General features: G+C 36.0%; 1 protein-coding gene across 1 annotated transcript in view; it reads left to right on the forward strand.

Moving 5' to 3' along the window:
* Nucleotides 1-22,654, forward strand: part of MSH3 (mutS homolog 3) — a 173,480-nt gene that overhangs the window by 105,478 nt on the left and 45,348 nt on the right. Inside the window, exons 14-18 of the mRNA XM_049766040.1 lie at nucleotides 2,191-2,378; nucleotides 3,029-3,197; nucleotides 4,440-4,504; nucleotides 8,293-8,409; nucleotides 16,519-16,626. Coding sequence (XP_049621997.1) covers nucleotides 2,191-2,378; nucleotides 3,029-3,197; nucleotides 4,440-4,504; nucleotides 8,293-8,409; nucleotides 16,519-16,626 — 647 coding nt within the window. The remainder of the gene's footprint in view (nucleotides 1-2,190; nucleotides 2,379-3,028; nucleotides 3,198-4,439; nucleotides 4,505-8,292; nucleotides 8,410-16,518; nucleotides 16,627-22,654) is intronic.

A 22,654-nucleotide genomic window follows, 5' to 3' on the forward strand; every position in this document is an offset into this window, starting at 1 on the left:
TATTTTTACTTTATTGTTTTTTGGTGGTCACACCTGGCAGTGCTTAGGGGTTACTCCTGGCTCTGTGCTCAGAAGTTGCTCTTGGTAGGCTCAGGGGACCGTATGGGATATGAACCACCGACCTTCTGCATGCAAGGTAAATGCTGTACCTCCATGCTACCTCTCCGGCCCTTTTTTTTTGGTGTGTTGGACACTATTTTAAATGGGATAGACTCTGATATCTTTTTCCTCTGAGTCATTACTTGTTTAAAGGAATGCAGCTTTCTTTTGTGAATTGACTTTGTAGCCAGCCACTTTGCTATATTGGTTAATTGTTCCTAGGAGGTTTTTTTTTTTGTTTTTTTTTTTTTTTGACTCTTAGGACCTTTGCTGTGTATCATCATATTATCTTTTTTGATTTGGATTCTTTTGATTTCCTTCTCTTGCCTGAATGCTGTTGCTAGGACTTCCAGTACTATGTTGAAAAAGAGCTGAGACAATAGACATCCTTGCCTAGTGCCTGACCTTAGTAAAACGTTTTTTTCAGTTTTTCACAATTAAGAATAATACTGGATAAAGGCTTTTTATATATAGCTGTTACTTTCTTGAGGATGGTTCCTTCCACAGTTATTTAGCTGAGAGTTTTGTTTTTTTTACTGGCTATGGGCTTTTTATATATAGCTGTTACTTTCTTGTAGAAGGTTCCTTCCACAGTTATTTAGCTGAGGGTTTTTTGTTTTGTTTTTGTTTTTGCACGTTCCCCCTTGCTGAGGGTTTCAATGATGAATGGGTGTTGGAGCTTGACAAATGCTTTCTTTGCATTGATTGATATGATCATATGATTGTTATAGTGTATTATATTTGAGATAATTTTGCATTTTATTGTTCCTATATCTTGCCCAGGATTGTCCTTTATTTTTGCCATCATTCATTGTGTTTTCATTATTGTTTTTAACTAGTGTACTTTCTTTTATTTTTCCTTTTTTTAAGTCAGAAAACATATTTACTTGTCTAGCTACTTTCCAATTAATTTTCTTCTTAAAAGTTTTTATTATAATGTAATTTGCCACATCATAATACAGTCATTTGGGGCATTAAATGTTTAAATACCAATCCCACCACTAGTGTGACCTTCTCTTTATCAGTGTTCCTGATTTCTCATCCACCACACTAGCATATAGATACAAGCAAATTTACTTCATATTGTTTGTTATAACACAAAGGCAAATGGAATCATCAGAACTTAGATCAACAAGTGTCAATTTGAAATAATTGTTATATATCTTCATAGTGTTACTAAAGCCAAAGTCTAAGGTTTAATTGACTATGGTTGGTGCTAGCTGAACCTTCTGTGTTAGTTTAGGCTAACAAGAACCTGGAAGATTGCTCTTTACTGTCCCGTCAGATTTCCTGTGATATTACTATTCCAACATATTATGAAATTTTGAAATGTTTTGCAGCTATCATGAGGCTCAGGCTCTACAGATCTTAAACAAATGTAGGAGCTTGTCAATTTCATTAGGTGAAGTTGTGGGGCTGGGCCATTGCTGTCTGAAGGTTAAGTTAGATGTGGTACTGGGCTGCAGTGGCTTCATGTACCTAAGGACTCTGTCTTGTCCTCCCCCACTTCACTCTCTTCCCCCACTTCACTCATCCTCCCCCCACTTCCCTCTACCCCCGCCCTACATTCTGAACATGCCCCAGTCATGTCCAGATTACCTGGGGAAATAATGGTGGTCAGTGTTTTCTTTTGGAGCTTGCTAGAGGAGCTGAGCTGTTTATACACTATTTTACTTTCAAATGAAAAAAAGTAAACATATATCGATACTTTACTATTTCTGACTCAAAGCATTTTACTAACTGTAAAATAGTTTATAAAGTATTTAAATGATAAACTTAACATTTAGGAAATTTATTTTAATTAACTTTGTGGTGTGATTTTTTTTTGTTTTTACTTTTTGTACATTCCCAGTAGTATTCAGGGATTACTCCTGGCTCTGCCCTTAGAAATCACTTTCTGGCAGGATTGGGAGACCATATGGGATTGTGGGATTGAACCCGGGCTCACTGTGTGCAAGGCAGGCACCTTATTTATCTCTTAAGTCTCTTAATTAACAATTTAATAAATAAGATTAAAACTTTTATTTTGCATCATATTTTGAAATATGTATCTTACATTATTTAAGTAAAAGAAAATTTTTCTATTTTCAGTGTTCTACTCAGGAGTTCTTCTTGATGGTCAAATCCCTTTATTACCTGAAATCAGAATTTCAAACTCTAATACATGATGTTAATTCCCATATACAATCAGATTTGCTCAAGTCATGTATTTTAGAAATACCTGAGCTCCTCAGCCCAGTGGAACATTACTTAAAAGTACTGAATGAACAAGCTGCCAAGTAAGTAACAGATATTTAATTTTTCCTTTCCATCAGTGCTATAATAGAATGTATCTGCCATTGTTGTATGGATTCTTCAGCTTCCCCAAGAAGTAACAGTAAAAGTTACATGGGAAAACAGAAATGTGATTAGATTCTAGAAGGTCTATATTATAGCAAGAAGTAACACTGCTCTGCTTACTGCTTGCAATTTAGACATTTTATCATCTAGGTCAGTTGTATACCATTTCTTGGTAGCAGATAATGACAAGATAAAGTACACACAGTAAAGTATTATCAGTTTATTAACCACAAACATGTCAGATAGCTTCTTGTATTCATTTGCTTGATATTCAAAGATGGTGTATATTCAAGATTTTCTTTATTTTACAGGAGCAAAATTTTCCTTTAAAAGTTATTTTACTGTTTATCAATGTACTAGGTACTGAAACAGTATTACATTTCTTTACATTTGGGCAAAGAGCAAAGAAATCTGTTGATTTTTTTTTTCCAGTGAGAATTATGAATGTGCCACATGGAATTAAGGAACCCCATAATTAGTTAATGACATCTGGCATTAGAACCCTGGTTTTCCTGATTTCTAACCCTTTGGTCTTTATTCAGAAGTTGAAAAAGTTTGATATGTGTGTTTTCACTTTCTCACTTTGTAGAATTGGGGATAAAACAGAATTATTCAAAGACCTCTCTGATTTTCCTTTAATAAAAAAGAGGAAGAATGAAATTAAAGATGTTACAGACAAGATCCAATTACATTTGCAAGAAATTCGAAAAATACTTAAAAATCCATCTGCACAGTATGTGACAGTATCAGGCCAGGAGGTAATAAAAATGTACCTTTTATTGTGCATTAGTTTCAGGTAGAAAACTACTATAAATGTAAATAAAAATCTATGAATAGGATAGAAATGGTATGAATTTTGTTCTTTGTTTTAGAATTGTTTTTCTCATTGATCTTCATTTCCATAAATTCACATACTCTGAATTTATGTACATTTTAATATTAATTACAACTACTTAAAATTTCTTAAAATTATAGAAACTCTTTTAGTTTTAAACAGTAACTTGCATCCAGGAGAAAAGTTAAGTCTTTGATCTTTTTCTTATAAACTGAGTAGTTACAAGACCTATCATCCATGTTCGTTGGGTCAGAGTAAGGAAATGGCAGGGCTTCCTTCTGAACAGGAGTAAGCTGCTGACAAAACAAAACAAAAACCCAAAACAACAAAATCATAATAAAATTTTCTTTTAGTGGATGTTCCATAAGTTGATGTGTTTTAAGTAAGATATTTCTGTTTGATGTTTGATATCAATATGTGAGTAATAACCAAGAGGAAGTATGCTTTTAAATGCACTTCTGCTTTTCTAGTCCTCTGTTAAGTTTTGAGGCATTTTTCTTTTACATTTTATATTTAGTAAAATATAAAGATTCCAACTGAGGTTCTGTGAGTATTCTGCTCTGTAAGAACAAATTAATAAATGTTTTTGCAGGTTGCACTCTTTAAAGTAAATATTTTTCTAGTAGAGAAAGCTTAATTTTTAATCTAATTTTAAAAATAATTATATATTTAGCAAAGAATTGTAGAATAATGGTTTGAAATAATAAACTTCAGTAAGTGATATCATTATTAAATGTTTATTGATTTCTTTTAATAGACTATTAACAGCCTTTTGTCTGGACTCATATTGAACTATTAAATATAAAGTTGACATTTTATAATGCCTTTCTCTTAGAGCTTTTTATAACAGAACAATAATTTGGCCACATTTATATTTAACTTTTATCCTCTAGAGACAAATAGCTAATATTTAATCGCATCTCATGTCTTCATCATGAAGCAAAATAAATGACCTAAGTATCTTTGTTCTGGCATTTTGTTGAATGATATAGTAAAACTTGTTTAATAGCATTAATAAGAGTATGCATATTGGAAAACTAGATTTACTTTTGAAATTTACTATTTAGTAAGCAGCTTGTACTTTGAAGCACTGAACATATTAGACAAAATATAATTATACAGTATATACTCATTTAAAACCCAATTTTATTTGTGTTTATTTTAGTTTATGATTGAAATAAAGAATTCTGCTTTGTCTTGTATACCATCTGATTGGGTTAAGGTTGGAAGGTAGGTATAAAAAGATTTTTTTCTTGTTGATATGAATTCTATTACCTTCTAATATATCTGAATGTTACTGGAATGATGATAGCCATGTGTTCATATTAGAGGCATGCCTTCACTTTCAGTTTTCTTATACAACTGAACAATGAATTGATAATTATTTAAAATGTGTTCTTATGAACTTTAAGACATTTTCTCTAAGGATGTCTTGTTTGTATTTTTTTACTTTGTTATTTTTTAATTTGTTATTACTATTTTATTTTTATGTCTTAGAGTGTGCTTTAAATACATTAAAAAAAGGTGAGGGGCCGGAGAGATAGCATGGAGGTAGAGCATTTGCCTTGCTTGCAGAAGGATGGTGGTTCGAATCCCGGCATCCCATATGGTCCCCCGAACCTGCCAGGGCCTATTTCTGACCATAGAGCCAGGAGTAACCCCTGAGCGCTGCTGGGTGTGACCCAAAAACCAAAAAAAAAAAAAAAAAAAAGGTGACGATTTTTCAATAACAAGATTATTTGGCTGCTTGAACTGCTTGATGTATTCTATACCTGACATTTCTTTTAAGATGCTGAAATTTCATTTTATGCCTCATTGGATTTCTTTTTTTTGGGGGGTGACCCACACCCAGCAGTGCTCAGGGTTACTCCTGGCTCTGTGCTTAGAAATTGCTCCAGGCTCCTGGGACCATATGGGATGCCAGGGATCAAACCCTGGTCCTTTCTGGATCAGCTGCATGCAAGGCAAACACCCTACTGCTGTGCTACCACTCCAACCCCATGAATTCCACATATTTTTACTTACTACTTCCCATGGTACACAGTTATAATAATTATTTATATTTTCTTTTTAAAATTAGACCATACCATATAGATTAGTTAATAGCAAAACAAAATTAGGGGACAGAGATATAGTATAGTTTAGAGTTTGACCCTGGCACTAGGCATTCAATCCCACCACATAGGTTCCCTTAGCCCAACAATGAGTGATCCCTGAATGGTGCAGAGAGAACAGAATCCTTGAGCATAACCAGTCTGACCCCAAAGTAATCATATGAAAGCAAAATTAGAAAAAAGAGATAGTATGGAAGTAAGGCATTTGCCTTGTATTCAGAAGGATGGTGGTTCGAATTCTGGCATCCCGTGTGGTCCCCTGAGCCTGCCAGGAGCGATTTCTGAGCGTAGAGCCAGGAGTAACCCCTGAGCACTGCCGGGTGTGACTAAAAACCAAAAAGAAAAAAAAAAAGAAAAGAAAGAAAGAAAAGAAAAAAGAACTGATGCCTTTTCTTTTGGATAAACGTTAATCTCTAAGAAGGGACTCATTTAAAAATGAATTCGTAGAGAGACCTGGTATAAAGTTCAGTTGTAAAGCTTATTCCTCTCATGTGCCAGGCTCTAGGATTGGATCCTGGAACTCAAAGGAAATAAAAAGTCGTGCTAATTAGAGAAGTACATATATACTTCCAATTAGTACCCTTTATAGAATGCTTGTTTCTACTGTTATTTTGTTTGTAAAACAGGATAAAAAGATAAAATTTCCTAAGTTATGGAAGAGAGAGAGACTAGTAACTTTTAACTGGGAATTGTATGATGATTTGGAGAAAATTTGGACATGATATGTGAATGATTATACATTAATTAATTGAAAAAATTTATTATCCATTGCCATTAACAAAGCATGCTGAAGATACAATTACGGGTTTCTTTGGCTTTTTTTTTGTTTTTGTTTTTGGTTTTTGGGTCACACCCAGCAGTGCTCAGGGGTTACTCCTGGTTCTATGCTCAGAAATCACTCCTGGCAGGTTCTGGGGACCACATGGGATGCCAGAATTCGAACCACCATTCTTCTGAATACAAGGCAAATGCCTTACTTCCATACTATCTCTTTTTTCTAATTTTGCTTTCATATGATTACTTTGGGGTCAAATGCCTTATCTCTATGCTATCTCTCCGGCCCTGGGTTTCTTTAGCTTTAAGACCTTTTTATTCCTTTACTGCCAGAAGATGTCATCTAGATTTGCAAGTTGCTGATTTAGGGAATATTTTCTCTCTTTGCAAGTATTTTTTCTTTATCTGCTCGGATAATGCTACAGCTAAAGAAAAGAATTATGCTTATGAAGAGAAAGTAGTTAGTTAAGATCATGCTCATCTTTCTAGAACAATAATGACAGTGTCTTACTAAATAAGGTTTGTCAGAAGAGAGAGCCCCGTTTGTGTAGAAATATAGATGACAATTTCAAAGTAATAAATGAAATACAAATTAGTGTTGGCTGATTTAAACTGAAAGGATTAAATAGAATGGTTTTGATAAGATTCTTTGTATAATTGCCTTTTTTATTTAGTCTTCAGACCCTTGATAAGAATACAGTGGAAAGTCAGTCTGATTAGGAATGTATAATACCCCCTCTAGGCTCAATACTTTTTTATTTTTATTTTTTTTTTGGTTTTTGGACCACACCCGTTTGACGCTCAGGGGTTACTCCTGGCTATGTGCTCAGAAATCCCCCCTGGCTTGGGGGGACTATATGGGACGCCGGGGAATAGAACCGCGGTCTGTCCTATGCTAGCTATCCTATGCTAGCGCTTGCAAGGCAGACACTTTACCTCTAGTGCCACCTTCCCGGCCCCTAGGCTCAATACTTGCCAAGTTACAGATGATTGTTGATTTTTTTTCCTTTTCAAATCTTTAGAATAATGTAAATCAGTGGTAACATCTACCACTACCACCGAAAAGCTCAGTGCTGAACACTCAATGATAGGTACTCTGCCAAGCATGATATAATACCAGTCTCCATTAGATCTTCTCAACAATACACACGAAGTAGACAGTATTGTTGCTAATATTTATCATCATTGTCTTTGTCATCATCACCATCATCATCTTGGTTTTGGGGCCACACTTGTTTTTTCATGATGTTCATGGTTTGCTCCTGGCTCTTTGCTCAGGGATCAATTTTGGCAGAGTTGGGAGACAATATGGGATGATACGATCAAATTGGGTCATGTTAGGCAAGCACCTTACTTACTGTACTACTACGGTCCCTAAGTAAATATTATTGTGCTCATTTTATGAGAAGAGTGATGTGTAGAGAAAAATTACAAAGCTAGCTGTTTGCCCAAAGTCATATAACTGTCACACCCTGGGCCTAGACTCTTAAGACCCCAGGTCTTTCCATAATTCACTCTGCAACTTCCTCATGAAAGTGCACAGTTTACACACAAGTTCAGAAGAGGAAGAGGTGGTATTTCTGCCCATTTAGAGTCACTGATTATGCAGTTAATTATGAAGATCTCTTCTCTTGCCTCTTGAACTAATGCATTTCTATTCTTTGCAATGCTTTATATTTTTTAGTAAAATATTTCATACAGAATAGTATAAAAAATAAGTAATAGTTACATGACCTTCACCAATATATCTACCTTCAGCTTTATCAGGACTTTGTGTATTTGCTTCTGATCTTTTCAACAAAAGCAAGTGCTTTTGTTTGCTGCAACATAAAGAAAAATTTTTATGAACTAAATTTCTGAACACTGAATTTGCCATATGGATGTAATTTAAAATGTACTTTAAAAGCTTTTTAAACAAAGTCTTATTGGCTCCAAGATTTTTATTTACAACAAATACCTTTGGAATTAATAGAGATCAGGATCATAATTAAAGAATGTTCTGTATTTACAGCTATTTATTTTCAAGGTTCATCAGAGAAAAATAAATAACTCCTTTAATTTTCTAAAGTGATTGCATTACTGATATCTTAGTAACCTTGATTTCCTATTTATATTTTTCCTCTCTTCTAGCACAAAAGCTGTGAGTCGCTTTCACTCTCCTTTTATTGTAGAAAATTACAGACATCTGAATCAGCTCCGGGAGCAGCTAGTCCTTGACTGCAATGCTGAATGGCTTGATTTTCTTGAGTGAGTTTACAATGAAAAATATAATCTAACTTTTTGCTATGAGAAAAATCTTTCCATCAAATAAGAAAAGTAGAGAAAAATGCTTGTGACCTACCATAAAATAGTTGAGTACATGTGTTCTCTGGTCTTATTTTTAATTTATTGAGATGTAAGCTCATTTTAGTCTTTGGTGAGAAACCAAATATACTTATTGTTACTGTACCAACATTTTGTTGCTAAGGCTGTAAGGTGGAGTTACTCTTTTGAAATCTTATCTAGAGCTTCAATTTTGTATCTTTTTTGGGAGGGGACACACCTGGTAGTGCTCAGGGGTTACTCCTGGCTCTGTGCTCAATCTGGTAGGCTTGGGGGCACCATATGGGATGCCAGGAATTGAACCCTGGTCTATCCCATGCAAGGTAAACACCCTACTGCTATACTGTCATTCCAACCCCCAATTCCATATCCTATATAAAGGCTTAATGTTTTCAGTTTGAAAAATGGGAATTCGATTTTTGTTTTTGTTTTACCCACTTTTAGTTTTATTTATTTATTTATTTATTTATTTATTTATTTATTTATTTATTTATTTATTTATTTTGTTTTTTGGGTCATACCCGGCAGCACTCAGGGGTTACTACTGGCTCTATGCTCAGAAATCACTCCTGGCAGGCTTGGGGAACCATTTGGGATGCCGGGATTCGAACCACTGTCCTTCTGCATACAAGGCAAACGCCTGACCTCCATGCTATCTTCCTGACCCCATATTTTTTTATTTTTTTAATATTTGGACCACACCCAGTGATGCTCAGGGGTTACTCCTGGCTATGCACTCAGAAATCGCTCCTGGCTTGGGGGACCATATGGGACATCGGAAATCGAACTGCGTTCTGTCCTGGGTCAGCCGCTTGCAAGGCAAACGTCCTACTGCTGCGCCATCACTCGGCCCCGTGTTTGTTTTCTTTTTTTTGAAATAGCTCTATGATTTTCCTCACCATCTCTTGTTTTATATTAAAGAGCTCTTTACTGTTAACTCATACTATTCTTATTGTATTAGCCCCAAGATCTCTTCAATTAGATTATTCCAGAAGAATTCTACTCTCATCATGCCACCCCTTCACTCTCTAGTTGAAAGTTGCCAAGAGCAAACTAACATAAAGTATAACATCATAGGCCCAGGGATATAACTCAGTGAGTGGAACATATGAACCGAGAAGCCCTGAGATCCATACTAGGCACCACCAGGAGTGACTTCTGACACTGCTAGGTAGATTTCCATCAAAAACTAGTAAGAAGGAAGATATCACAGAAGAATATACTCATTATGTATTCCTAAATGAAGAAAAAGAGAATATTTTAAATTAGGTTTCAGTGCTGTATGTAAATTCACATTCATGCAAAACAAATAAATGTTTATGTTAAATCATGCATATTTGTTATTTTACTAATACGCTTATTAGCCTTTTGTTTCTCTTGGATAATTGTCTTAATATATTTATATCAATTATTATATGATATTTTCTATGGTCTCAAATATTTCTAGATAGTAAGGTTGCTTGAGATTTTTCATTTTCTTTGCAAAAATGTGATTTTTAAATGTTTGCATATTACTTTCAAAATAAGAAAAATATATTAAAGGTTTTTTAATCTACAAAAAGGAATGTTGGTTGAAATTTAGAGCATTTGTAGCTTGAGCCCCCACTTGAGAACAGCACTGATTGTCATTCACACTATTTATTTAGGTGCCAGATGGTGTGAATATGATGTCATTTAAAAATGATTAACCTCTGTGAACCAGACGATTGAATACCAGCTATTCAAATATATTTGTCTCTTATGAGAAGCTGACTGCTATGCATTTATTAGTCATATCACTTGTGAGAAAATTTTGCAATACATCAAGGATGTAAGAAGCTCTGTGAATGGGAACTTACTGTGCTCTAGAAGATGGCCTGTAAACAATGAACAGATTTACTTGAAAATACTTTAGGCACTGAATTATAATATCCCATATAGTTCAAATATCTTAAGATGCATTGCAACTAAAATATTCTTTGCTACTCATGCACATATGATGGTAAACATATATGGCTACTCCATTTAAAAATGATGTGTAAATCTAGGAACATAAAAATACAATACAAAAATCCCTTCCTTACACCTATATTCATTGCAGCACTATTTATCATAGCAAGACTCTGGAAACAGCCAAGATAACCTTCAACAGATGAATGGCTAAAGAAACTGCGGCACATATACACAATGGAATATTATGCAGCTGTCAGGAGAGATGAAGTCATGAAATTTTCCTATACATGGATGTGCATGGAATCTATTATGCTGAGTGAAATAAGTCAGAGAGAGAGAGAAAGACACAGAATGGTCTCACTCATCTATGGGTTTTAAGAAAAATGAAAGACATTCTTGCAATAATAACTTTCAGACACAAAAGAGAAAAGAGCTGGAAGTTCCAGCTCACCTCATGAAGCTCACCACAAATAGGGATGAGTTTAGTTAGAGAAATAACTACGTTTTGAACTATCCTAATTATGAGAATGTATGAGGGAAATAGAAAGCCTGTCTAGAGTACAGGTGGGGGTTGGGTGAGGAGGAGGGAGATTTGGGACATTGGTGATGGGAATGTTGCACTGGTGATGGGTGGTGTTCTTTACATGACTGAAACCCAAACACAATCATGTATGTAATAAAGTTGTTTAAATAAAAAAATTTAAAAAAATGATGTTTAAATCTGTTTCATATGCACCCAACCATTCTCTTAAGACAGAAATTAAATCATAATACTTTGGCACCATCCATAAACCTCTTGGTAACTTAGTGATAAAATTATCTTGTTACAGTATAGCCACAGCCTATCTGATTGCTTTCTGGATTATCTGTTTTCCAGTTTGTCATTGTTATAAATTTGATTGATCTTTTTGAAATTTGGCAGAGGATAGCAAATACACAGACTAAGAATTAAAACAAGACTCCTTTAGAGTTAGGGAGATGTTTAAGCTTTATGATAATTTTTGTTCATGTCTTGATTAAATAATTGAGAAATAACAGTTTATTTTATTTTTTTAATTTTATTTAAAGAAAGTGAATCACATAGTAGACATAGTTAACCATAATACATTTGTTTCCAGATAAGTGAGAGCAAAGTTATTTTTTTAAATAGTATTTTATTTAAACACCTTGATTACAAACATGATTGTGGTTGGGTTTCTGTCATGTAAAGAACACCCCCCATCACCAGTGCAACATTTCCATCACCATCACCAGTGTCCCAAATCTCCCTCCTCTCCACCACCCCCCCACCTGTACTCTAGACAGGCTTTCTATTTCCCTCATACATTCTCGTTGTTAGGATAGTTCTCAAAGTAGTTATTTCTCTAATAGCACTCATCACTCTGTGGTGAGCTGAGGTGAGCTAGAACTTGCAGCCCTCCTCTCTTTTGTCTCTGAAAATTATTGCAAGAATTTCTTTCATTTTTCTTAAAACCTATAGATGAGTGAGACCATTCTGCATCTTTTTCTCTCTGACTTATTTCACTCAGTATAGTAGATTGCTTGTATATGAAAATTTCATGACTTCATCTCTTCTGCATAATATTCCATTGTGTATATGTACCACCGTTTCTTTAGCCATTCATCTGTTGAAGGGCATCTTGGTTGTTTCCAGAGTCTTGCAATGGTAAATAGTGCTGCAATGAATATAAGTGTAAGGAAGGGATTTTTGTATTGTATTATTGTGTTCCTAGGGTATATTCCTAGGAGTGGTGTAGCTGGATTGTATGGAAGCTCAATTTCCAGTTTTTGGAGGAATCTCCATACCACTTTCTATAAAGGCTGGACTAGACAGCATTCCCACCAGCAGTGGATAAGAGTTCCTTTCTCTCCACATCCCCGACTACACTGCTTGTTCTCATTCTTTGTAATATGTGCCAATCTCTGGTGTGAGGTGGTATCTCATAGTTGTTTTGATTTGCATCTCCCTGATGATTAGTGATGTAGAGCATTTTTTTATGTGCCTTTTGGCCATTTGTATTTCTTCTTTATCAAATTGTCTGTTCATTTCTTCTCCCCATTTTTTGATGGGATTAGATGTTTTTTGTCCTGTAAAGTTCTGTCACTGCCTTGTATATTTTGGATATTATAACCCCTTATCTGATAGATGTTGGGGTAAATAGTTTCTCCCACTCAGTGGGTGGCTCTTGTATCCTGGGCACTATTTCCTTTGAGGTGTAGAAGCTTCTCAGCTTAATATATTCCCATCTGTTAATCTCTGTTATCACTTGTTTGGAGAGTGCCGTTTCCTCCATGAAGATGCCTTAGTCTCAGTGTCAGGGAGTGTTTTACGTATGTGTTGTTCTATATACCTTATGGTATCAGGTCTGATATCAAGGTTTTTAATCCATTTGGATTTTACCTTCGTACATGATGTTAGCTTAGGGTCTAAGATCACTTTTTTGCAAGTGGCTAGCCAGTTGTACCAACAACACTTGTTGAAGAGGCTTTCTTTGCTCCATTTAGGATTTCTGAGAGCAAAGTTATTTTTAAAAAGAACAAAAAACAAAGGAAGAGAAGAAAGAAAATTAAAAAGAAAACAGGAGGGAAAAGAAAGAAAAAAGGAAATAAAGTGGCAAGCAAATTTGTGAAAATTATTGTATCTCCACTGAAGTCATTCAGACAATGGTAGAAGATTTAGTAAGCTCTTGTTGTTAGCTGTCCATTCTGTTATTTCATTTGTTTCAGAACATTAAATGACCTTAGCTACACATTGGCCTCTAAATTGGTGTGTTCCTATAAGGAGAACAGCATAAAACAAATGAAGTTGTCCAGGAATTCAAAACACTATTACTGATACTGTGGCTTTTGTGGGTTGTGTTCTTAGCTGTCAGGCCTCGCAGAAGGAAGAGGATAGAGGGGTGGGGGTGCACAGGCATTCACTCCAAAAAAAGTCCTGATATTATCAGCCCAAATACTGGAGTTTGGTAAGATTGGTGTCTCAGAGAGAATCATAGAGGACTGGTGAGGCAGGGCCGTAGGCAAAGAGGTGATCATGGATGATGGATGCAGCAATTGTGGTTTTGGTGGGAGGGGAGGTGCTTGGCCATCCTCTCCTTCCGAGATTGTTAGCTTTCAGTTGTGTGGCCAGTGTACCCATGATTTTTTATGGGCTTGGTTTACATTTTTTTTAAACTTTATATATTTATTAATTGGTTTTTGGACCACACGCAGCAGTGCTCAGGGGTCACTCCTGGCTCTCCACTCAGAAATCACTCCTGCCAGGCTGGGAGATCATATGGGATTCTAGGAATTGAACTGAGTCCCTCCAGGTTGGCTGCATGCAAGGCAAGCACTCCACCGCTGGGCTATTTCTCTGGCCGCTCCATATTTTCAAGTGTAAGAATGAGTCTATGTAGCTTGCCTGGTGTGAACATGGTGACTGCGTTTGTGGGCATGGTTACCAAGAGAACAATTTTTATACCAAAATAATCATCTTATTCCTGCCCTTTGAAAAGAAACAAACATAATGAAATCCATTGAAAGCTATGTCATTCATTTCAATCCTAGAAATTAGAACATCATCAGAAACAGTTATCCTGAACCCAAAGCAACTAGGTAATGATATATTAGGACCTTGGAGGCCTGGACAGAATCTGAGAAGGAGAAATAGGAATACAAGAAAAATTTATTTATTTATTTTTAGTGCTAAAGTTGTTTTAACAGGCAGTAGCAGGCGCATCATTATAAAAAAAGAGATTACAGGAAAGGAGGAAGTTGGATCAGCAATTTTATTTTATTTTTTTATTTTTGGGTCATACCCGGCAGCGCTCAGGGATTACTCCTGGCTCTAGGCTCAGAAATCGCTCCTGGCAGGTTCAGGGGACCATATGGAATATCAGGGTATGAACCACTGAACTTCTGCATGCAAGGCAAACACCTTACCTCTATGCTATCTCTCTGGCCCCAATGAATCAGCAATTTTAACAGGAACAGCATTGGCCACTATCCAAGGAATAATGAGTGATTAGGTCTTAAATGGACATGAGACTAGGAATGATATGGCATGGTCATCACTAAGCAACCATTTAGGAATGCTAGAATTTTGTAGCATGTAATCTTCAGAAATAAGAGGCATTTTTCAGATGGCAACTGGAGGCTACTCATCCAATATCAAGTGTAAGTTGTCATTTTATGTCTGGGATTTTGCAGATTCTTAATTCTTAAGAATTCTTAAATTCTTGGTGGAATTTCTTTGGGATGCTTTGAGAAACTTAAGTGAGAAATAAATAAATTGTATTTATTAGGCTTTATGTACTCAAAACAGTGTAAAATATATCATAAATCAATTAATTTTGTTCTCAAGTAGTTCACTCAAAAATAAAACTGATACCTAAAATATGCCTAGTATTCGAAAAGCATTTGCACGAGACTATTTAATAACACTAAGAAATGAATTTCCTGCTTATTATGCTGCGTGAAATAAGTCAGAAGGAGAGAGAATAAACACAGAATGGTCTCCCTCATCTATGGGTTTTGAGAAAAATGAAAAACATTTGTGTAATGATTCTCAGAGACAAAATAGAGGAGGACTGGAGGGTCCAGCTCCTGACATGAAGCTCACTACAGGGATCGTTTAGTGCAGTCACAGAAATAATTACACTGAGAACTATCATAACAAAATGTGACTGAATGAGGGAAGTAGAAAGCCTGCCTAGTGTACAGGCCGGTGTGGGGTGGGGAGGGAGGACACTTGGGATATTGGTCATGGGAATGTTGCACTAGTGAAGGATTTATATATATATATATATATATATATATATAAAATCAAAAAAAAGAAATTCCCCCTCCCAAATTTTTTTTTCTCACAATGATAGAAAACTATTCACTTGGTAGCTTAGTCTAGATATTTTCACTGCTCAAAGAACACAGAAATTTTAGATTTAAGAAGCAAATAGACTCAGAGATTTGAGAATGGAGCACATAGAGATAACAAAATTTTTCTGCTATTGCCTTGCCCAGCCCTCTCTCCTATCTGGCTGATTCTAAATATGTCTCAGAATAAACAGGTAATCTGTTTGAGTGCACAGATCAATCCTCAGTATAGCACAGCCTTCACAGTATTGTTGAGTAAAATCCTGACTTCCCCTAGTACCACTGGGTAGCTCCTCTTTGAAAAATAATAAAAATGTGTAAAAGATATCTGTGATGTGAAATAAAAAATAAATAGTGAGCATAAAAGAAAAATGCCTGCATACATTTCTGTACTTTTTGGAATCAGTTTTCAAGTATCAGTCTTTTATGATACTGGGGCTTTAGTGTAGAAGGTTGTGTGCTTACCTTGCATGTGACCAAGCTGGGTTCTATCTCCATATATGTTCTCTGAACTCTGCCAGGAGTGGTTCTTGATCACAGAGCCCGATGTTTACTGCTGAGCACTGCTGAAACTTTTACATGCAAACTAGTGAAATGGTCAAGGCACTGACCCTTATCTATTTGAATTCTAAAACTTCATTTGTTGCATTATTTATGATTACTGGAGATCGATAAGCAGGTAGTATTTTTTGCTTGCTTGCCTTTAACTAAATATTGTAATGTCTATTCTATGCCGAGGTAATAGGCTGGGGAGTGTAATAATTAGTAAATCAGATAAAGATACGACCATAGAGAAACTTTCAATTTAGTGTGTGAAAAATATTCAAATATTAGCCTTCAGTTGGCTATGTCATAAAGAGAGAAGCAGGAAAGGAAGTTGACCCAGTTGGGTAGTTCATAATGTAATCTAAGCTAAATGAAATGTTTGTGTTAATTATGTCTAAGTTGAAGTGATCAAATGAAATGTGTAATACGGTATTAGAGTAGATATTTTTTCAGAGAAGCCGTTTTAAAATGTATGTGATATTCAATTCAAATGACATGAAAAGAATCTTATTAATCATGTTACGAACATAAACAAAAGAAGTGCTAAGTGAAGTGTCTTTAGCTTCTGTGTTTGCCTGTTTCCTTTTGAGCATGTGCATGTTGTCTAATAAGAAATCAGTTACAATAAGTTGTAATAATATTGTAGAGCTTTAATCAGTCTAAGAAATCAATTTGCTAACCATTTTATTGCTTCTTCTATAGGAATTTTGGTGAACATTATCTCTCCTTGTGTAAAGCAGTACATCACCTAGCAACGATTGACTGCATCTTCTCCCTGGCCAAGGTCGCTAAGCTAGGAGATTATTGCCGGTAATCTATTTATTTATCCACCATTTTTAATGCTTTAGATAAACGTCTATTATTCCATTAATTTTAGCACTTTCGTCATAATATTACAATTATTCAATTATGTTCAACTCTTGGTAAACATAAATGTCATATAGAGAGATCTTGATTCAATAAATTTGGGAGAGGGAGGCTGAACACCTACTTTGCATGCAAGAGACTTTAGCATTGAATGGACTTCTGAGCTCTTCTGGAGCAATACCCAAGGATAGCGTAGGGAGTACGAGCTCTGAGCATTGGAAGTCTCTGAGCACTTTTGGGTGTGACCCCCCCCCAAAGAAAAACCACCAAAATATTTTATTCTTCTTTAGACTTCTTATTTTTATTTTTTAGTTACTTCATTTAATTTGAATTTGTGTTTTAAGTATTTTCTTTGGAATAGAGTCTGGATCAATACTTGGTTATCTAATAGCTAACTTTAAACAGGTTAATTTTCTTGATCCTCAAAAAATATACCTTCTTTTTAGAGATGTGCAAATTAAATTAAATTAAATAATGTAGAGAAACTTCGTTTGTTTTTTGTTTGTTTGTTTTGGGGTCACACTCAGCAGTGCTCAGGTGCTACTTTTGGCTCTACACTCAGAAACCACTCCTGGCAGGCTCTGGAGACCATATGGGATGCTGGGATTTAAACCACCATCCTTTTGCATGCAAGGCAAATGCCCTACCTTCATGCTATCTCTCTCTGGCCCCTTTTTTATTTTTTTTTTTTGTTTGTTTAAATAATGTAGAGAAACTTCTAAGCAAAGCCAGGCACATGACAATCACTTAGTACATAATAGCAATTATTATTCAAAGATTTATTTAAAAAATCAATAATTAAAGTCTTATAAAATTTTTTATCTTAATAAAATGTTTGAATGGAAGTGATTTTGATATCTTTCATATTATAATTACAGCTAAAATTAGTTTTGTCCAAGTTCAGTTTTATCTTTGTAGTTCAATTTTGTTTCGTTGTTTTGAGGCCCGTCTCAGAGGTTCCCATAAGCCACTTCCAGCAATACCTTGCCAACTGGGTCACCAGTTTAGTGCTTGTGCTGGCAACTATCCAGGACACCTCAGGAGTGCTTAGAGCACTGAGTGATGCTTGGTTTACCATGAGGAGCCAGGGATCGAATAAGATCAGCTCACATCTGGCAGTGCTTAGAGGTTATGTCTGCCTCAGTGTTATGCTCAAGAAATCATGTGATTCTGGGCTTCAAATAGTGTTCTTGCAATTAATGTGTTACACTGTATCTCCAACTATATAAAGTTTCATTCTATAATGGCATCATCCTCTTTCATTTTCTACCTAAATACAATGTTAATAAGTTGTCGTTTATTTATTGTTGTAAACTATCTTATTTTTAGAGTATCATCTCTTAGTGAATTATTGTTTGTTTTTCTTTCTCTCAGAATCATTTTGTCATTACATAATTTTGATAGCATAAATCAGTGTAGATTTTAGATTAGAGCCAATCATTCAGTATTGTATTGTAAAGTGAAAATCTTGGGAAATCATATCAATATTCTGAATTCATTTAATTGAGTTTATGTGGTGAGAAACACAGTGTTATATTTTCTTTTTTTTTTTTAATTTATTTAAACACCTTAATTACATACATGATTGTGTTTGGGTTTCAGTCATGTAAAGAACACCACCCATCACCAGTGCAACATTCCCATCACCAATGTCCCAAGTCTCCCTTCGCCCCACCCGACCCCCGCCTGTACTCTAGACAGGCTCTCCATTTTCCTCATACATTCTCATTATTAGGACAGTTCAAAATGTAGTTATTTCCCTAACTAAACTCATCACTCTTTGTGGTGAGCTTCCTGAGGTGAGCTGGAACTTCCAGCTCTTTTCTCTTTTGTGTCTGAAAATTATTATTACAAGGGTGTCTTTCATTTTTCTTAAAACCCATGAGTGAGACCATTCTGCGTTTTTCTCTCTCTCTCTGACTTATTTCACTCAGCATAATAGATTCCATGTACATCCATGTATAGGAAAATTTCATGACTTCATCTCTCCTGACAGCTGCATAATATTCCATTGTGTATATGTACCACAGTTTCTTTAGCCATTCGTCTGTTGAAGGGCATCTTGGTTGTTTCCAGAGTCTTGCTATGGTAAATAGAGCTGCAATGAATATAGGTGTAAGGAAGGGGTTTTTGTATTGTATTTTTGTGTTCCTAGGGTATATTCCTAGGAGTGGTATAGCTGGATCGTATGGGAGCTCGATTTCCAGTTTTTGGAGGAATCTCCATATCGCTTTCCATAAAGGTTGAACTAGACAGCATTCCCACCAGCAGTGGATAAGAGTTCCTTTCTCTCCACATCCCCGCCAACACTGTTGATTCTCATTCTTTGTGATGTGTGCCATTCTCTGGGGTGTGAGGTGGTATCTCATCGTTGTTTTGATTTGCATCTCCCTGATGATTAGTGATGTGGAACATTTTTTCATGTGTCTTTTGGCCATGTGTATTTCTTCTTTGTCAAAGTGTCTGTTCATTTCTTCTCCCCATTTTTTGATGGGGTTAGATGTTTTTTTCTTGTAAAGTTCTGTCAGTGCCTTGTATATTTTGGAGATTAGCCCCTTATCTGATGGGTATTGGGTGAATAGTTTCTCCCACTCAGTGGGTGGCTCTTGTATCCTGGGCACTATTTCCTTTGAGGTGCAGAAGCTTCTCAGCTTAATATATTCCCATCTGTTAATCTCTGCTTTCACTTGCTTGGAGAGTGCAGTTTCCTCCTTGAAGATGCCTGTAATGTCCTGGAGTGTTTTGCCTATGTGCTGTTCTATATATCTTATGGTTTTGGGGCTGATATCGAGGTCTTTAATCTATTTGGATTTTACCTTTGTACATGATGTTAGCTGGGGGTCTAAGTTTAATTTTTTGCAAGTGGCTATCCAATTGTGCCAACACCACTTGTTGAAGAGGCTTTCCCTGCTCCATTTAGGATTTCCTGCTCCTTTATCAAAAATTAGGTGGTTGTATCTCTGGGGAACATTTTCTGAGTATTCAAGCCTATTCCACTGATCTGAGGACCTATCCTTATTCCAATACCATGCTGTTTTGATAACTGTTGCTTTGTAGTACAGTTTAAAGTTGGGGAAAGTAATTCCTCCCATATTCTTTTTCCCAATGATTGCTTTAGCTATTCGAGGGTGTTTATTGTTCCAAATGAATTTCAAAAGTGTCTGATCCACTTCTTTGAAGAATGTCATGGGTATCTTTAGAGGGATGGCATTAAATCTGTATAATGCCTTGGGGAGTATTGACATTTTGATGATGTTAATCCTGCCAATCCATGAGCAGGGTATGCGTTTCCATTTCCGTGTGTCCTCTCTTATTTCTTGGAGCAGAGTTTTATAGTTTTCTTTGTATAGGTCCTTCACATATTTAGTCAAGTTGATTCCAAGATACTTGAGTTTGTGTGGCACTATTGTGAATGGGGTTGTTTTCTTAATGTCCATTTCATCCTTATTACTATTGGTATATAGAAAGGCCATTGATTTTTGTGTGTTAATTTTGTAGCCTGCCACCTTGCTATATGAGTCTATTGTTTCTAGAAGCTTTTTGATAGAGTCTTTAGGGTTTTCTAAGTAGAGTATCATGTCATCTGCAAACAGTGAGAGCTTGACTTCTTCCTTTCCTATCTGGATTCCCTTGATATCCTTTTCTTGCCTAATCGCTATAGCAAGTACTTCCAGTGCTATGTTGAATAGGAGTGGTGAGAGAGGACAGCCTTGTCTTGTGCCAGAATTTAGAGGGAAGGCTTTCAGTTTTTCTCCATTGAGGATAATATTTGCCACTGGCTTGTGGTAGATGGCCTTCACTATATTGAGAAAGGTTCCCTCCATTCCCATCTTGCTGAGAGTTTTGATCAAGAATGGGTGTTGGACCTTATCAAATGCTTTCTCTGCATCTATTGATATGATCATGTGGTTTTTATTTTTCTTGTTATTGATGTTGTGTATTATGTTGATAGATTTACGGATGTTAAACCAGCCTTGCATTCCTGGGATGAAACCTACTTGATCGTAGTGGATGATCTTCTTAACAAGGCATTGAATCCTATTTGCCAGGATTTTGTTGAGGATCTTTGCATCTGCATTCATCAGTGATATTGGTCTGTAATTTTCTTTTTTGGTAGCGTCTCTGTCTGGTTTAGGTATCAAGGTGATGTTGGCTTCATAAAAGCTATTTGGAAGTGTTTCTGTTTGTTCAATTTCATGAAAGAGTCTTGCCAAGATTGGCAGTAGTTCCTCTTGGAAAGTTTGATAGAATTCATTAGTGAATCCATCTGGACCTGGGCTTTTGTTTTTCGGCAGACATTTGATTACTGTTTTAATTTCATCAATGGTGATGGGGGTGTTTAGATATGCTACATCCTCTTCCTTCAACCGTGGAAGATTATAAGAGTCCAAGAATTTATCCATTTCTTCCAGGTTCTCATTTTTAGTGGCGTAGAGTTTTTCAAAGTAGTTTCTGATTACCCTTTGAATCTCTGTCATATCAGTAGTGATCTCTCCTTTTTCATTCCTGATACGAGTTATCAAGTTTCTCTCTCTCTCTTTCTTTGTTAGGTTTGCCAGTGGTCTATCAATCTTGTTTATTTTTTCAAAGAACCAACTTCTGCTTTCGTTGATCTTTCGGATTGTTTTTTGAGTTTCCACTTCGTTGATTTCTGCTCTCAGCTTTGTTATTTCCTTCTGTCTTCCTATTCTTGGGTCCTTTTGTTGAGCATTTTCTAGTTCTATTAGCTGTGTCATTAAGCTACTCAGGTAAGCTCCTTCTTCCTTCCTGATGTGTGCTTGCAAAGCTATAAATTTTCCTCTCAGTACTGCTTTTGCTGTGTCCCATAAGTTCTGAGAGTTTGTGTCTTGATTGTCATTTGTTTCCAGGAACCTTTTTATTTCCTCCTTGATTTCATCTCGGACCCACTGGTTATTGAGCATGAGGCTGTTTAACTTCCAGGTGTTAAAGTGTTTCTTCTGAGTCCCTTTGGAGTTCACAAATAATTTCAGAGCCTTGTGGTCAGCGAAGGTAGTCTGCAAAATTTCTATCCTCTTGATCTTATGGAGGTATGTTTTATGTGCCAGCATGTAGTCTATCCTGGAGAATGTCCCATGTACATTGGAGAAGAATGTGTATCCAGGTTTCTGGGGATGGAGTGTCCTATATATATCCACTAGGCCTCTTTCTTCCATTTCTCTCCTCAGGTCTAGTATATTCTTGTTGGGTTTCAGTCTGGTTGACCTGTCCAGTGTTGACAAAGCCGTGTTAAGGTCCCCCACAATTATTGTGTTGTTGTTGATATTATTTTTCAGATTTGTCAACAGTTGTATTAAATATTTTGCTGGCCCCTCATTCGGTGCATATATGTTTAGGAGAGTGAATTCTTCCTGCTCTACGTACCCCTTGATTAATATAAAATGTCTGTCTTTGTCCCTTACAACCTTCCTGAGTATAAAGTTTGCATTATCTGATATTAGTATGGCCACTCCAGCTTTTTTATGGGTGTTGTTTGCTTGGATAATTTTTCTCCAGCCTTTTATTTTGAGTCTATGTTTGTTCTGACTATTCAGGTGCGTTTCTTGTAGGCAGCAGAAGGTTGGATTGAGTTTTTTGATCCATTTAGCCACTCTGTGTCTCTTAACTGGTGCATTTAGTCCATTGACGTTGAGAGAAAGAATTGTCCTGGGATTTAACGCCATCTTTATTTCAAAATTTGGTGTGTCTTTTGGGTAGTCTTGTCTTAGATTAGGTCTTTCAGTTTTTCTCTTAAGACTGGTTTTGTGTCTGTGAAGTTTCTGAGCTGTTTTTTGTCTGTGAAACCATGTATTCTTCCATCAAACCGGAAAGTGAGTTTTGCTGGGTATAGTATTCTGGGTGAAGCATTCATTTCATTCAGTCTTGTCACAATATCCCACCACTGCTTTCTGGCATTGAGTGTTTCTGGTGACAGGTCTGCTGTAAATCTCAGGGAAGCTTGCTTGAACATGAT

The sequence above is a fragment of the Suncus etruscus genome, chromosome 2, assembly GCF_024139225.1.
Source record: "Suncus etruscus isolate mSunEtr1 chromosome 2, mSunEtr1.pri.cur, whole genome shotgun sequence".
Lineage (NCBI taxonomy): Eukaryota > Metazoa > Chordata > Mammalia > Eulipotyphla > Soricidae > Suncus > Suncus etruscus.